This window comes from Xiphophorus couchianus, chromosome 12 (genome assembly GCF_001444195.1).
Source record: "Xiphophorus couchianus chromosome 12, X_couchianus-1.0, whole genome shotgun sequence".
In the NCBI taxonomy this organism is placed as follows: Eukaryota; Metazoa; Chordata; class Actinopteri; order Cyprinodontiformes; family Poeciliidae; genus Xiphophorus; species Xiphophorus couchianus.
This window is the reverse complement of record NC_040239.1, coordinates 31,755,306-31,772,507: the sequence shown is the minus strand read 5'-3', so window position 1 is coordinate 31,772,507 and position 17,202 is coordinate 31,755,306. Positions and strand designations below refer to the sequence as shown.

Sequence of the window (17,202 nt, the reverse complement as noted above, 5' to 3'; positions counted from 1 at the left end):
GAGAGTGCATGTTGGGGAGGGAGGGGGGATTTTCTTTTAATTGTATTTCTTTGTGGAGAAACATTAAGGAACAAACAGTGAATTTGGCGCCTGGCTGTTCGGGTCGGCAGGTTGCGCGGCGGACTGAACAGCTGGATGGATTTCAGCCTCTTCACCTCCTGCTTCATCTGATCCTCTAAACAACAGCAGAGATGTGATAACGTGTAATTTTCTCCAACCGTCTTTGGAGCTGGAGAAAACCTCAAACACATCCTCAGATGACGCGGTCCCCCCCCCCCCCCCCCCCAACCCCTTCCAATCCCCTCCGTCCTCACGCCCCATCCCCACCCCAGAATCTCCAATTAAGAGTGGAGAGCTAATTAGAGCGAGTGGATCTGGGATCAGTTGAGCGCTGGGTTAGGGTGCAGGGACGAACCAGTCAGGCTGCTGGGCCGATATGATGTCCAGTCACTGACTGACTGGGAAGAGAGAAAACTAGCTTACATCGACTTATAAAATAATAATACTACTACTACTAATAATAATAATATTAATAATAATAATAATATTAATAATAATACGCAATAATAATACGTAATAATATAATACTAATAATAATAATAATAATAATAAAGCGGAAATAAAAACGTAAATGGGCAGAAATTATTTCAACGCATCTGGTTAAAAAATATGAAGAGAAAGAGAAAAAATGTTTTTAAAAATGTTATTTTTAGATTAAAACCTGTCCAGGTTGTTTTATTTTTAATCTTTGACGTTTTCTAATGTAACTAATTATTTTAGTTAAAATTTTATATCATTTTTTATTTTTATTTCAAATTTCTTCTTTTATTTTCTCATAAATAACTGAACGGCGGCTGAGAGGGCCATTTAGGAGGAAAAGCTGCTTCTCCTTAAAACACCAGCCTGCATGGGAAGTGACGTCAAATCCTAGAAAGTGATGTTGGAGAGAAAAAGAACAACTTCTTGATGAAAAGCCGACTTGCCAAATTGAGCTCAAATAAGCCGCGGTTTTACTCTGACTAGACAGCAACACGACATACATAAAACCATTGTTTTCCTTTAATTATTGTATCTGTTTCATTTATAAATTATTAAATCAAATCGAAAATTAATAAAGCTTCACATCTGTGTTTTGATAGAGGAAAAACTATCTGAGCAACACTTTCTACTCCACGCAGCCTCATGGGAAGTGATGCAGAAACCTGGAAAGCATCAAGTGGAAACTAGTTAAGGTTGGTAGAGAGAACTTTTACAACTTCGGGAATAAAATCCGAGGTGATCCATCTGTTGCGCAGGAATAAACTGTATTTCACACCTATTTCAAGAAGACAAAAACAAAATGAGGAAAAATCAAGGATGGTTCAGCTTTTTAAGCGGGAGACCTTACAAGTTGCGCACAGATCGCTTTGGAGAGGCTGAGGTAGAGAGTTATGAGTAAAGGTCCCAGCAGACTGCTGGGGCTCGCGCGCACGCACGTATACACACACACACACACACACACAGAGAGAGAGAGAGAGAGAGTTTTCAAGCCCCAGCTGCGGACAGTGCGCACCGCGGCTGCTGCTGCTGCTGCTGCTGCTGCTTCACATGCTCTCTCAGAGCTGCTTCTTTCTCGGTGAAAGTAGACAACTGAACAGTTCCGAGACCCCGGCACAGCCAATGAACACAAGCGCTGCGTCGTGACGCAACAGGGCCCGTAGATAAGGAGCGGAGGGTTCTACCGGGACCTTAAACGGAGGACCGGCGGGTTTGGGGGGTTCAGCGGACAGTCAGTGAGCGTAAAGCCAGCTCCTCCTCCTCCTCCTCCTCCTCTTCCTCCTCCTCCTCTGCTGCCGTTACGCACACGCATCTTCAGGCATGAGCCCAAACAAGAACTAAACAGGCTGTACAACGGAAAGTGCTGCCCATAGATCACCGACGGGACTTTATCACGCAGAGGCCACGTGTTTTTTTGTGTGTGTGTTTTTTTTTTTTCAATTACTAGTGGTTCTTTTTATTTTTGTCTGTGACTGGGGCAAGTAGTTTCCATCAGCTGCTGTGAGAATCAACTTGGACTGTTGATCCCGCAGGAGGAGAATCATTCCTCCCAATCTTTTTTCTTAATTGTTGTATTTTTTTGTGTTCTCCTGTATAAACTGCTGCCCAGAGTCACACAGAACAACCCGGATGGTTGTGCCAGTTCCCCTCCACAGAGCCGACATCCGAAAACATTCCTCCCATCAAGGTGGAGGCTGAGAGCCGTGGAACGGGAGCTTCCGTACTTGGTATGTTTACTCCCAACAAATGGATCAGAAAATATAGAAGAAGCAGTTTGCGAAACCAAAAATAATTTTAAAAAATCTTCCTGAGAGAAAATTGATTTTTCTTTTTTTTTTTAATGAAAGACTCGGAATCCACGCGGCTGTTACTGAATTAGTCAGAGCTTATTAATAATGAGAACTGCAGAGATTCGGATGATGGTTGCCATTGGCAGATGATACGTAGTGTGGAGAACACGTGTCCAATTTTTCCTTCTTTTTTTTTTCTTTTATTTTCTTTCCTTTTTTTTTTTTTTTTTTTTTTTTAATCCCTGAACTGGATTTCTTACTTGTCATCGGCAGCGAGGAAAAGCCCGAAAACTGAGCGTCGCCACTGCGTTCCGGCGCAGGCTCTGCGCCTCTGATGGACATCTTGGCTTGCAGATCCGAAGAGAACAGTTACAACATCCTCCCCTCTGCGGCAACGATGCTTTTCCATGGCCTCCCCGGGGGCGATGTGCACGGTGTGGTGGAGGAAATGGAGCGGAGAGGAAAGGGCGAGTCGGCGGCCATCAGCTCGGCCATCGATATGGGCGAGTCAGAGACGGTAGGATACTTTTCCTGTCTCCTTTCTTTGGCCTTCTCTCTCTGCTGCTTCCAGTGTCGGCAGCATGGCCGCTTGTAAACATGTGACAGAGGCTGCGCTCCTGTTCCGCCTTCCTCTGATTTTAATCGTCGTAGAAGAAAAACCAGAGTAAGCAACTGTTGAGGACATTTTCCCAGACTTTCCCTAAATACTGCTGATTCTGCAGCTCGGAAACTTGGTTCAGTCGCAGTAAAATGTCCAGAATAAATCAGGCCGCAGTTTATAAAGTTCTAAGATAATTTAAGGAAATTGTTCAAGAAAAACAACAACAAAAATAATGTATTTTGACTATTTCAATGAGCTTCAGATATCGTACATCGCAACATCAAATAGGTTCAAATTTGCCAATTTAAATAAAAAAATACACACACATTATATATATATATATATATATATATATATATATTATATTCTGCTCGAAGTGACCGAGGTACTCGCTCTTAACAGCAGGAAAGTTTTCTATATTCCTGTTGTAATTTAAATCAAAGGAACACCGCGGGCCAGAAATAAAAAGAAATAAGTGCACCTTATTCCTGGAGGTGTGTATTATCTCCGAGGCCTCAGAGCAAAATAACATCCAATTCCAAAAACTTCTAACAAACCAGCAGACTTGTATTTTGAAAAAGAAAATATATTTCAGTCCATAATAGAACCACCGCAGAGTGACTGCACACAGAAAGTAACGGTCGAGTTATAAAGCAAATCTACTTCAATCAAATCTATGTTTACATGTTAATATTATATATTACAATAATATATTAAATAATTCATCTGTGAAATTAAAAAATGTGCTTTATTGTAAAGGATAACTCAGAAATAAATATTCATGTATTATTGACAAGTCTCTTCCGCTGAGGTTTCAATCATACTTGATTTAATCTGCTAAACACGGAGAGCTAAATAAACTGTGGCTTCCAAAATCCTTGGACCTGGACTGTTTAAGCATTCCGGCTGTATATTTAATATTTCTAAATATACTTTTTTTTGTTTTACCCCCATGTCCTCGTGCACATTGCAGGCCATGCCCTGCGTGACCAGCGAGCGCGTGGCTCTGTGCGCGGGCTGCGGCAGGAAGATCGCGGATCGCTACTACCTGCTGGCCGTGGACAAGCAGTGGCACATGCGCTGCCTCAAATGCTGCGAGTGTAAACTTAACCTGGAGTCCGAGCTCACCTGCTTCAGCAAGGACGGCAGCATCTACTGCAAGGAGGACTACTACAGGTAGGAGGGAGGGGGTCATGTAGAGAGAGCTCATCGAGTTTGGTTGCAAAAACGCTTAGAAAGAGCTGCATGTGCTTGATGCTTTTTACAGTTAATTATAGCCAATTTAGTGTTCGAGTGGCGGTTAATCAACACGCTGAATTCTGCAGTGCATGTCTGCAGAATTTTACACGGACTCAAACTCTGCTCATCTCTCTCCTTGTGAAAGTTAAAATTAGGGGACGCCAAAACGAAAAAAAATAAAAACAATAAAAAAATAAAAATAAAAAAAAATCGAACTGCTTGGAAGTTTAAATTGTGTCAATTTGGGGAGACAAAAGTGACTGGAGATTATAAACGCAATTGTTTTTGAAAGTTCCGCTGAGATATTTACTCAGAACATTTCAGAATACTCTTCTACCGAGAACAGATCAGGTGAAGAGTTCTTAAAAATACGAGAAGGCTGCAGTTTATTATTAATGAGGGACCCATTCGGAAGTGAGCCTGACTGGCAATGTGTGAGAACATCACGGAGAAATCCGACTTAAGTTTATATTATTAAAAATTGGACTCGGTTCTAACTTTGCAATTTACGTTGAGAATTCCTTCCGGGTGGGAGCTGGGGTCAGGGGGTCACCGGGGTCACGTTCTGCCGCTCATGGACTCTGTTTTGTCCGCAGAAGATTTTCAGTGCAGAGGTGCGCGCGCTGCCACCTGGGCATCTCTGCCTCGGAGATGGTGATGCGCGCGCGGGACCTGGTCTACCACCTGAACTGCTTCACGTGCACCACGTGCAGCAAGATGCTGACCACCGGGGACCACTTCGGCATGAAGGACAGCCTGGTGTACTGCCGCCTGCACTTTGAGACTCTCATTCAGGGAGAATACCAGACTCACTTTAACCACGCGGACGTTGTGGCGCACAAGGGCCTGGGCCCGGCCAACGCGCTGGGACTATCCTACTTTAACGGCGTGGGCACGGTGCAGAAGGGCCGGCCCAGGAAGAGGAAGAGCCCGGGGCCTGGGGCCGAGCTGGCTGCATACAACGCGGGTAAGAAAACAGTCTGCAAAATGTTAGTGTGGGAACGAAAAGAGGAGACGTACTTTTTTTGTCTCTTTTTTTTAAACTTTACTACACTACTAATGTTTTTACTTTCAGAACTAAAAGGCAGAGGTAAACATCAGTCTTGACTCAATAATAATAATAATAATAATAATAATAATAACAATAATAATATAGAATGAAAAAAATAAATAAAACATTCATACAGTTTAACACTTCCAAAATAGTTTTGAAGTGTTAAACTACTTTGGAATAAAGTATAGGTCATTTTCTGTCTAGAGAGCTGAAAACATAAAGCATTAATTTCAAATAACTAATACAACCACTTATCCTGCGGTTTAAATGACTGCCTCATGCCCTGTTCACTGAATATAGAAAATTATACATGTTAAAATAATCCTCTAGATTTATGTAAAGAAAAAAAGACAAAAAGCTGCTGTGCATGCCTGTCCCTCTGCATGAAATTTAAATAAAAAATAATTAAAAGTTGGGTCCAAGTGTGCAGACAAAAAAAACAAAAAACAAATCCTTGATCTATATTTGCGGAGAAAAGCGCAGAGAAATATATATTTATTTAGATGCGTTTTGTAGTTTGATATAATCGGTCAATTTAAGTATTAAAATTATTTTACAAGTAAAATCTTGGTATGTTCAACTTTTTCCAATGAAGAGTCAATCAGCTAAATCTCAGCGAATGTTTAGTTTCTTTGTTGTCCTTTTTTCGGTCATACAGAAGATTTAAGATTTAATTATATTTCAATTTTTTTCCCTTTGATTCCTTCTTTTGCATTTGCCCTCTTCCACACACACTCACACTCTAAACACACCCACTTCTGGAACCTCTTTGCTTTGGGACCAGGCCAGTATGGGTGTGTAGCAGCCAGATCGATGTGATTTGATGGGTTATTCACTGGAAGAGAGAGCAGGCAGCATGCTAACCTCACAACAGCAGCGTTTTCTGGCGTCCCACACTCACAGTCTTCAGAATATGTGTAACATTTGTGTGAAGATCCGGAGTTAGACAAAACAAAAAGACAGCATTAATGACTTGTTTTTTTTATTATTTAAATTTTGCTCTTTGAATGCATAAGGACTTTTAACATGACATCCAGTTTTAGTAAAAACGCTGCAACAAGTGGACAGAGTTTTCTCCTGCTTTGGAAGCAGCTACTGTTTTTATTGTGTCTGTGTGTTTCTGTTTCATTAAAAAAAAAAAAAACTATCCACTCATATCCACTCATACAACAAATCAAACTTGTTTAACTTTGGAACAAACTTGTATTATAAGAAGACTGAGGAGCAATGAGAAAGAAGAAGTAGTGCGCCCTCTCCTGTTTCATACTAGAAACAGCAGCAAAGCTTAACCTGACTAACCCTAATACGGGGTAACCCCCCTCAGCGGGCCCCATCAGGTAGCATTGTCTCTGCATTCTGCTGCTGGACCATGAAGTTAGTAGAAAAGCAGCATAAAGATGACTGTTTGTTTTCCTCCCTTTTTTTTTGGTTCTGTTTTGTTTGTTAAAGCGCCTCAGCATATGCTTTGGCTGGAAAACAACATTTGTTCTGCCTGGTGCGTATGGGCTAATTAAGTAAAGTGTTATTCTGGTGCTTTTCACTCACTTCATATTCATCATTTACAACATTCCGATATTGAACTGTTATGCATGCGGCAACACCTTGAATATTGCCAAGAAATTTGCAGGCTGGGATGAATATACTGTATGTGTGCTGTTGTCTCAGTGGTTGCTGTGTGTTTGGGAGCGCGTGTGCTTGGCCAGGCTACGTTTTCACCTCTCTCCTGGATGAAGAGGCAGAGATACGAGGCGCACTGGCCTGTGTGGCAAGGTGGGGAAGGTGAACGACAGCTGGAAGGGACACTCTTTACATCAGACTCAAGTGATGAATCAGGGAAATAATAACAGCAAGAAATTTTCATTTTTGTCACGCTAAAAATAAAGATGATAGCGCACTTTAATATTAGAGGCGTAGAGATTTTTGAGATTTTTTTCGTCTGACAGAAAAAGCACACGTGGGGCATACACAGAATATACCTTTGGAATCTGTTCTTTTATTAGACGTATTGATGCACTAAAAAGTTGCTTATGCACACCGAGGCTTGTATTATTTGATTACCAGGTTCATGTGAGACCTCGGACCCGATGAGAGTCTGGCATACAAATGCTACAGGGTCAAGCTAATAAGCAGCAGAAGAATAAAAACGATAATGATGATGCTGTTCAGCCGACTCAACCTGCCCTCTTACCCTTGTTCCCCACAGCTCTGAGCTGTAATGAGAATGACGGCGAGTCCATAGACCGGGACTCTCAGTACAGCTCCAGTCAGAAGACCAAGCGGATGCGAACGTCCTTTAAGCATCACCAGCTGCGAACCATGAAGTCCTACTTCGCCATTAACCACAACCCGGACGCCAAGGACCTGAAGCAGCTTGCCCAGAAGACGGGCCTCACCAAGCGGGTCTTACAGGTAACCCTCGCAGACTCTCACATCTTGGTTCACACATTCTGTGACTGAACAGGGAAGGAAACATCACAAAGCTGTGAGTCACAAATATATTGCACCGTTCTATAAACTCTTGTTTGTCTTACAAAGCTGTAACTCTCTCATTCTCCCAGAAGTACACCCATATGACAGGAAACATTGCCCTGAAGAAATTCCCTTTGAATAGACATAGAAAGACAGCATTGTCCTCCGTCTATCCATTTCATCCATCCATTTTCCGTTCACCCTTGTCCCTAATGGGGTCGGGAGGGTTGCTGGTGCCTATCTCCAGCTACATTCCGGGCGAGAGGCGGGGTACACCCCGGACAGGTCGCCAGTCTGTCGCAGGGCAACACAGAGACATACAGGACAAACAACCATTCACACACACACTCACACCTAGGGAGAATTTAGAGAAACCAATTGACCTGACAGTCATGTTTTTGGACTGTGGGAGGAAGCCGGAGTACCCGGAGAGAACCCACGCATGCACAGGGAGAACATGCAAACTCCATGCAGAAAGACCCCGGCCGGGAATCGAACCCAGGACCTTCTTGCTGCAAGGCAACAGTGCTACCAACTGCGCCACTGTGCAGCCCTGTCCTCCGTCTAAACAACGTGAATCTGGTTAAGAGGTGAAAGACAAAGAGCGGTCGACCTCAAGAAAAAACAACTTTATCTGATGGGACCACCGGGCTAAAAAAAGTTCACATTTTAACATTTTTCTGCACTAAATATAAACGAGTGTCAGACCTTAAACAGCCATTGTATGTTGAATGTTTGGAGGGCAACACTGTCTGGAACCAAGAGACTCTGGTACATGGCACAGTGCGCTGTTAGCAAAATATTGTAGTCATGACTGAAAGTTTAATAATACTCATCTAAAATGATAACTATGATAAAATGTTTTCAAATGTTTGTAAATGAATAAAAACAAAAAAAAAACTTTGAAAGAAGAAGAAATCTGATCCGATCTGGTTTTAGTCACACTGATAAACGGGACAAACGGGACAGTCAGACTTTTCTCTGCCACTTGAAGGATTTGTTAAGGATTTGTGACTGTAAAACTGAATTAGTCTTTGGTTAAAAGACTATAACTAAACTTAAGAAAGTGTCAAAATAAACAAACAAACATAGGGCTATAAGAGAATCCCTTTACACTCACTACAAATTCTTCTTTATTTCCATGGCAAATCAATACATTTTTAAGTGATGGCTGGATATCAGTTATTTCTGAATTTTTCTGAAGAAAACTCCCAAACCAAACCGTAAACACTGAGCAAGAAAGAATGATCATAGAAGTACAAAATATTTATTTACAGTTTTATTAATTAGGAAGATGAAAGCTAATTGTGTGTCTACTTGCACAGACTGAAGGCTCCGTCTCTGTATTTCTGATTGTGATATAACGCTCTGATGGTGACTGAAGGACAGGAAGGAAAATGTTCTTCACTATATGGAAAGACGACAGAAGAGGGTGTTTGATTTCCACTACGACATGTACTACATGTTATCTGGGGAACTGAGAAAGAAAGAAAGAAATACAAACGAGTTGTGAATAAAAGAAAAATGTGAAAAGGAAAAGGAATATATCCTTCTGCCTTAATTAGAGCTTGTAGTCGTTTTGCTTTGATGCGTTTTCCTGCCTGTTATTCCGGCTGAAGAGCCTCTCCTGCCACTCGGTTCCCATGGCTCTGTCATGATTCTGTCGCTAACACGCTCCAACACTCGGCTCAGCGCTCAACTCTGTCTCACTCACTCACACACGCTGCTTTTTATTACAATTATTTTTCTATTAATATGATATTACTACAAATAATTGGTGCAGAAAAACAATAATTGGTGGAGGCTGTCTTCAGTGCTGAGCTGGAGGCCAGTGTCGTTCCTGGGGATGATCAGGAAAACGGCTTAGCAAACATGAGACTAAGAACTGAAATCACAGCTGCTTTTATGCCCACACACTGTAGACGGGTCAGTTAGAATTTCCTCACAGGATTGGCAAATAAAGGAAGCCATGGGCTCTGGATTTTTATGTGCAAACATAAAAGAGGAGGCTGTATTTTTCCTGAGACTAGCCGTGAAACGTAAAGGCTTTTTATAACTTCAGTACACAGCACAAGAGCAGTGCAGCTTTGTGTTTTTAAGCTTGCTTTTATCCCGGACTCCAGTTAGACCATTAGCAAATACTCTTTAAAAAGACAAAGAGATATTATGCTCACTGCTGGCTCCAAACAGAGGAAACGGAAACTTCCTCCACAGATCTTCTCGGATTTCTTTTACTTGTAATTTTATTTTCTGAAGGAATTAAAAAAGAAAAACACTGAAAGTAAAATGCATTCAGTGGTTTATAAATGCATATAAAGAATATAGAATCAGTCATGTGAAATTTTCTCAGCTGTTCGGCTTGTTTGGTGTGGCGTCTGTAATCATGTAATTACTTTGATTTGGGTTTCGTAAGAATTTTTTTAAGACAGTGTGCTGTATATCAGGAACAACAGAACTGCGGACATCAGTTTATTAGTTTATGTAAAATGATTATGCTTCCTCTTCCGTTTTGATATCTGTCTCCCATGACATGGAAGGTTCTTTTCTCAGGGAAAATGCTTTGAGATGTTTACACTGTTCCCACTCACTCTCAGTTTTCTTTAGAGTTTAAAAAGCTTTCTGTACTGATGGCAGCAAAGCAGCAAGCCAGAAAACTAAAAGAGTGAGCTAAAGGCAACCACAGAATGAGACTGTGCCAAAGTTGTGTGTTGTGATACACACCAAAGCGGTTTTTAAATCCCATCCTTTCGCGCCCTGGACCTGCCTAACCCTGTCCACAGTGGAGCGTTAGGAGGCTGGAGGAAGTGATGGGGTCGGTGCTGCCAGTCAAGATGCAGAAGACGGCACACACTGTGTGCAGGACGCTAACCCTAACCCCTGACACACACACTGCCAAACCCCAGGGTGATTTAAAGTGGCCAGTCAAGCTAAGCGGAATTTGGGGAGAAACAAATCAGAGAAAAGCTTCACCTGCACACGGAGAACACGGAGACTTCACGCATACCAGCTGAGATTTAAACCTAAGACCTTTTTAGTGTGACGCCACACTAACCATGAGGTCTTTGCTCTCTGTTTTGAGAAAAACTTAGACATGTTGCAAAATCTTACAGAAGCTCTTCTTCTTGATGAAAACCTGGAACCTGCAACTGTACTAACCAGACCTTCCTGATCGATACCGATTTCCATTGTTTTTAGGCCTGACCTGCCAAATCAGATTCTGAAAAATGTTTCCTTTGATCTACAGCCAGTTTTATTTTTTTAGTTCAACCAGTTGAGGAAAATGTGTCTGATTCAGAGTTCTGAGTGATTCACTGGTGGATCTTTACTTAAAGCCTTTAGTCAAATTGAAAATTGGACATTGTAGACCTGCTGTATTTTGTGAGTTATGGTGTTTGCTGCTAAGTTTTTCCATAAATTTATAAACTTTTTCTGATGCAAGCTTTGCATTTCTCAGGCTTATGGACATTTCACAATTAATCTGTGTTAAATCCAAAGGGCGGCTGTCAGAAAGACCTGATGTTTGAACAAATGAACTTTCTTCTTCTTTTTGGTTTCTAAAGAGGCCATTTTAAGTTGTTTTTATCTCTAAGCCAATAATTCCCTGACATGAACCTCACAGAAAGACTGCTGAAGGTCTTCTCCAACCTTTGAAGTGGACTTTCATTTCTTCTCATTTTAAAAGTAACCCAAAGAGTCTTAATAAGTGCCTAGTTAATGCAAAACAGTCCTCAAAACTGAGAAACTTTAACATATCAAAAAGAATGTCAAGAAGAATAATTTCCATTGAATAGTCAATGAAAAACACTCCAGGAGGTTGTGAATGAATAAATTACACTTTCTTGAAAAGTAGGAAGTAAAAACAGATAAATTGTAATTTAACTGATCTTTCTTTTAAATTGTTTTATTATATTTTGATATGTGTGTGTCTGATGCCTTCTTAGAAACAACCATTTTGATTTTCAATCTACATCTGCCAGAGCAAAGTATAATCCTGTGTTTACTGTATATGTAACATAACAAACTGCTAATACTTAAAAATAATCATCATTTGCTTGTTTTTCCAAATATAGTAGTAATATAACAGTGTTAATATTCCAGAACAGCTTCAATCAATTTACAGATAAATATAAAATCTGTTTTTAATATCTATCTAATTCTAAAGGAGACCTAATGTAAAAAAAGCAACAAAAAAACAATCATCATAAAGAATCTCTGTTCATTCTAGAACTATCCTGTTTAATGAAGTTGAATTGTCCATCCATCCATCCATCCATCCATCCATCCATTTTCTTACACCTTTCTCCCATTGGGGTTGGGAGGGGTGCTGGTCTCCAGCTGTCAACAGGCGAGAGGCAGGGTCACCCTGGACAGGTCACCAGTCAATTGCATGGCAACACAGAAACAGACAGAACAAACAACCATTCACACACACACACCCACACACGCCCACACACACTCACACACCTAAGGAGAATTTAGAGAGACCAATCAACCTGACAGTCATGTTTTTGGAAGTTGAATTATTTTAGATTTTAAGCTGTAGCTGATCAAATGAGTCGGACTTCAGTTTGAAGGAAATATTGTGGTGTTTAAATATTAGTAATGCTTCAGATTTTATTAAACCCCAGTGGAAGGTTTATTCCAGCTGCTATAAATATATAATGGTTCAGGCAGCACAAGTCAGTTATAAAATTAATTAATGTAATATTGTACCGCTAACATTTAGCTGTTGTACAGTAAAAATGGTTGTGTAAGATGTGCAATACAGAAATGCTTGGCAGTTGAGGGTAGTTAAATGAAATCCTGTTTAGGGCCCCATGCCACCTTGGACCAACTCTGACTCAAGATTTCTTCTTTTTTTTCTTCTTTTTTCTGAAGGTCTGGTTCCAAAACGCTCGGGCCAAGTTCAGGAGGAACCTGCTGCGGCAGGAGAGCACCGGGGTGGACAAGGCATCCGACGGTTCCACGCTGCAGGGTGGGACGCCCTCAGGCCCGGCCTCGGAGATCTCCAACGCCTCCATGAGCCCCTCCAGCACCCCCACCACCCTCACAGACTTGACCAACCCCACCATGCCTACTGTCACCTCTGTACTCACGTCGGTGCCGGGCGGTATGGACGTCCACGAGTGCCGGAGCCCATCACAGACAACGCTGACCAGCCTCTTCTGATGGTCAGAGCACTAGCCCCTCACCCCTCATCATCACCACCTCTCCCTGCACACTCAAGACTTTTTCCACATCCTTACCCTCCTTCTGGATCTAAAAGTGAGCACTGTTAACACCTTAGAACTTTAAAAGAATTAGAACCATGAAGGAAACAAAAGGACTCCATTAGAGACTATCTACATAGTGAGGCGGCTGGGCCTCACTGATGGAATGGTTGTTGTTATTTTGATGTTGTCTTGTTGAGAACTGAGGAGAACCGATTAAAATTTTTCAATATTCACAAAGAGAGACTGCTGAGAAGAAATGTTTTCTTTTTTTGGGGAATTTGTTTTTCAGGACAGTATTTATGTTGTAAAAGAATCACTGTTAGAAGGACTGTAAAAGGTCTTTTTTTTCATTGTTTGGAAATCTGAGATTAAAATACAGTTTAAAATATACTATGACTGCCATGTGCCTTTAACTCCAATCAGCTCCACTTTCGCTGACTGAAGTCAGTCGAACCTGACTGTCTCTAGGAAAACTGGATGACTTAAATGAGTTCTGTGTGTTTTGTGGGCTTCCAGTTTTTTTACGTGTCTCAGAATAAATGCATAAATATTCTTCTCATTTGAAGAAAAATATACGCTGGAGGGAAATTGTTTAGGAAATTAATATTTATGCAGAATTTATTCCATTTAAGAATGAAACTATAATCTGATTAAAGTGAACCAGAAACTATTCAGATCCTGTAGCTGTTAGAAGAAATATGATGCAAAATAACTAGTAACACTGTAACTGAATAGGACTGTTGCTAGATACATTTGTATGAACCGGATTCATATTTACAGGTATTACTTATTTAACAGAATCGAAGATACAAGAATATTGAGAATATTAGCTTTTAGAACATCAGACCTTTATGTTATTTATTTTATTTCATTTGCTGGTGAAGTACCTACTTTGTAGTGGTTGCTGTAATTAAGACAAAAAAAATATCATGCTTTTCTGGGCCAGACTTTTAAGATCGTTTATCTTTTTTTCTTCTCATCATATGAAGTAACCAGCATATCAGCTGTTATGTTTTCTTCAGGTCAAAAAGTTTGCTGCAGGTTTAGGTTGGCTCAACTGACAGGCCAGCCAAACCTAGTTTTAGTTGGGATTTTTTTGCCACATCCAATAAATATTTTACCACCTGAAGGAACTCCTAGATAGTTTATGGAACATTGAACTAACTTCCGTAATCGATTAGGCAATAACTGATAATCAAATAACAAAAAATAAGTTGCTTACCTCTTCTGGAGCCTGTTCTTACAGTCAACAGGGACGGTGTGATCTGTCCTGGCAGGAGTCAGTCCATTACTGTGTGAGCCAACACATCGCTAAGAGAGAGAAACAATAATACACACATCACTCATACTTAAAGGGATCTGTGATTAGCTCAATATGTGGCCTAAACATTTTGTAATTTTCCTTTTAACGAAAAAGTTATTTGTGAAATGTAAAAATCCAATTACTTCAAAAACATATATCCTTATTATATTTTTCACAAGCCTGGCCATTGCCTTTCTGTGCAATTCTGCTCAAAAATGATTCTTGCTTCCAGCAGAGTCTGGGTTTTCTCAGACTCTCCCCGGGCCAATCAACGAACAGCAGGACGAGTTGTGGTCAATTTTATAATTGTAGTCCTCATGTAGTTTTTGCAATGGCAGCGGAGGACATGAACAAAACCATCCACTCTGTTTTGGCCACACTTCCAAATATTGAATTAATATTAACATCCGCAGCGTTGGGATCAGCACTCTGTTTATAGTGGAGGATGGTTGTTTACAGCACAGGCAATTTCCGGTAAGCTTCTTAGAGTTGAACATTCGTCACAGACAAATGTTAGAGATTGAGTAAAATTTTGAACTTCAGTCTCCTCCTGCAGGAAGCAATTGTTGCTTAACAGCCGAGAGCCCAGACCCTCTGGACAAAGCAACGTGTAACACAAGGCACTGTTTTTTTACCAGGCTGATGTTTCACCTGTAGAGGTCTCCATTTTATCACCTGCACAATGCATGAGGCCGCTTGACGAGGGCAGCCTACCAAACATCTGGATTATGGCACAATGCCTCAACGTTTTATGTGCCACTATACACAAGATATCTGTTCAAACAAACAAACTTTTACTATATTATACAGAGCTAACACCATTAGCAGGAGCTAACACCATTAGCAGAAATCAAAACAAATTGGAAAATAACAAACGGATTTTTAAAGTATAAAAAAATAAAGCATCTTTAAGTCTTTGTAACACACCGCTCTAATATAGTTGAGGCAGCATTTCGTCCCGATGCAAACTGTAAACAACTTGAGTTAGAAACTGGTGCTATCAGCTCCAGCGTACCCTCTCCTTCTGGATTGGCATTTTAAAGCAGCAGTTGCACAAACACCAGCGTTTTCATCCAACTCTCTCCTCTTCATCTGTTGGATCTTCCTCAGTTTCTTTTTCCACTCATCATTCCTGTACTGCCTGCTGTTTCAACGCTCCTGTTCATATTGACAGGGCTGAACTTTACTCACTGAACAAAACCTGCTGCTCTGGACGGACAGAGCGAGTGCCTTTGCAACTCACAGATGTTGTCTATCCTGGATAAATTGCAACCTGGTAACTTCCATATGACAATATTTTATTTCAATTTATAAAAATGAAACAGCCTACAGTATTTTTGCTGTAGTGTTTTTACATCTGAATGGAATTGTTTTTAAACAAAGTCTTTTGTTACAACTAATTGTGGACCCTGTAAGGGTTCCTGTCTTAAACTAGAACTACAGGATTCTTAGCACCAGTTTCCACCTCTATGAATATTGAGACGGAAACAGAAAAACTGGGAACTCATCATCAAATCCTTTCTGATTCAGAGAAAATAATCATGTTTGGTAGAAAGAAGATTATCAAAATGTTAGGCCCAATGTTTAAAACAACACAATTTCCATTGTGTTTGCCTAATTTAAGTCTGTAGGTATGAGAAGAATGAGTTTCGGCATTAGCAAAATATCATATGAGCTGTATTTTTTTACATTTTGTGTGTTTTGTTGAAAGATTTCATCAACAGGTAGGAAGGATAACGATAATAGAATGCCACAATCTTACCTCTGTCTGTTAAAACTACATTTTCTTGCTGTCAGCATATGACTTCATCCAATAATTACTTTTATACTACTTATTTTATATTGGAAAGAAATCATCTAATATTCTATTTTTAAAAGCAAAGACTCAGTTTTCCGATTAAAGCAACCCTAAATTAAGACGAGCATTAAAACTGATATGAGGACAAGTCACACCTAGAATGATTAATTTCAACGTGGATGTATACAGGTAATTGTACGGAAGAGGATTAGGGCCACCAAAAAAATTAAAAAATAAAGTCAGAATTCTGAGATTAAAGTCAAAATTCTGAGAATAAAGTCAGAATTCTGACTTTATTCTCAGAATTCTTTTTTTTTTTCGGTGGCCCTAATCCTCTTCCGTATAATTGAAACAGTTTGTGTTCTGTGAAATCTTTTCTCCACTAAAATTAGATTGTTTTCCCACATAATTAGGATTAAAATATCTTTTTGTTTTCATGTCTTGTTACATCATTACATCCCTACTTGCAAAAGAAGTCATGAACACAAGAAGTCTTTATTTTAAAACTGTTTTTGTTGTTTTTTTTTTAACTAACATGGCCATTAAAGACTTGTGCTTGAAGGTATGCTTGGATAAAAATGCTCTCTGCTCTCTGAGGGTGGATCAAACATTGACTGAAATAGTTCTTTGCAGTGTTTTCATGAGGAACTGGTGTTTTATCGTTAATATTTAACAGTGCTTGCTGGTGCCTTGTTTAAATGTGCTGTACTAAAGTTTATACAATTTTATTAAAAATGAATCAAGTTGTCACCAGGTTCTAGGTTATTACAGTCCAATTTAACAAAAACATACTACTAGCTACTACTAAAGTCTTAGCTAATGTGCACATGTAGTGTGTCAAAACCCCCAAGACCTCCTTGAAGAACTGACCAGATCTTGATAATTAAATCAAGAATGTTTGAACTGATCATCTGCAACTGCAAGCACCTCTGTAAAAGCCAGAGTTTGGCCTGTCTTCAGGTCTGGAACCTGCTCCTGTTGGCACCCAGCCATGGCAGAAAGACATTAGCAAAACCTTCAAAAAGCAAATGATGGTGCCCATCAAACTTTAGAGGGTTATAAAATCATTTGGAAACAATTCTGAGTCATTCTGCAGTCAGAAGGATGACTCAGGAAGCAACTTTTCAAGAATAACTGCCAGTCCTCTCAGGATTGTAAAACTCACCATCTTTACGTCTGGGCTCAGAATGAGGGGAGC

At 40.2% G+C, this 17,202-nt stretch overlaps 1 protein-coding gene across 2 annotated transcripts; it reads left to right on the top strand.

Annotated features, from left to right (window-relative positions):
- Positions 1-1,558: 1,558 nt before the first annotated feature.
- lhx2b (LIM homeobox 2b) lies at positions 1,559-13,291 on the top strand. Of its 2 annotated transcripts, none has more exons than XM_028032641.1 (5): positions 1,559-2,844; positions 3,902-4,104; positions 4,767-5,134; positions 7,425-7,630; positions 12,569-12,859. In XM_028032641.1, the coding sequence occupies exons 1-5, from the start codon at positions 2,662-2,664 to the stop codon at positions 12,857-12,859; spliced, it is 1,251 nt and encodes a 416-aa protein (XP_027888442.1). In that variant the 5' UTR covers positions 1,559-2,661. The 2 variants fall into 2 exon arrangements, with proteins under 2 accessions (XP_027888442.1, XP_027888441.1); XM_028032640.1 differs by having other exon boundaries at positions 1,563-2,844; positions 4,764-5,134; positions 12,569-13,291.
- Positions 13,292-17,202: the final 3,911 nt, after the last annotated feature.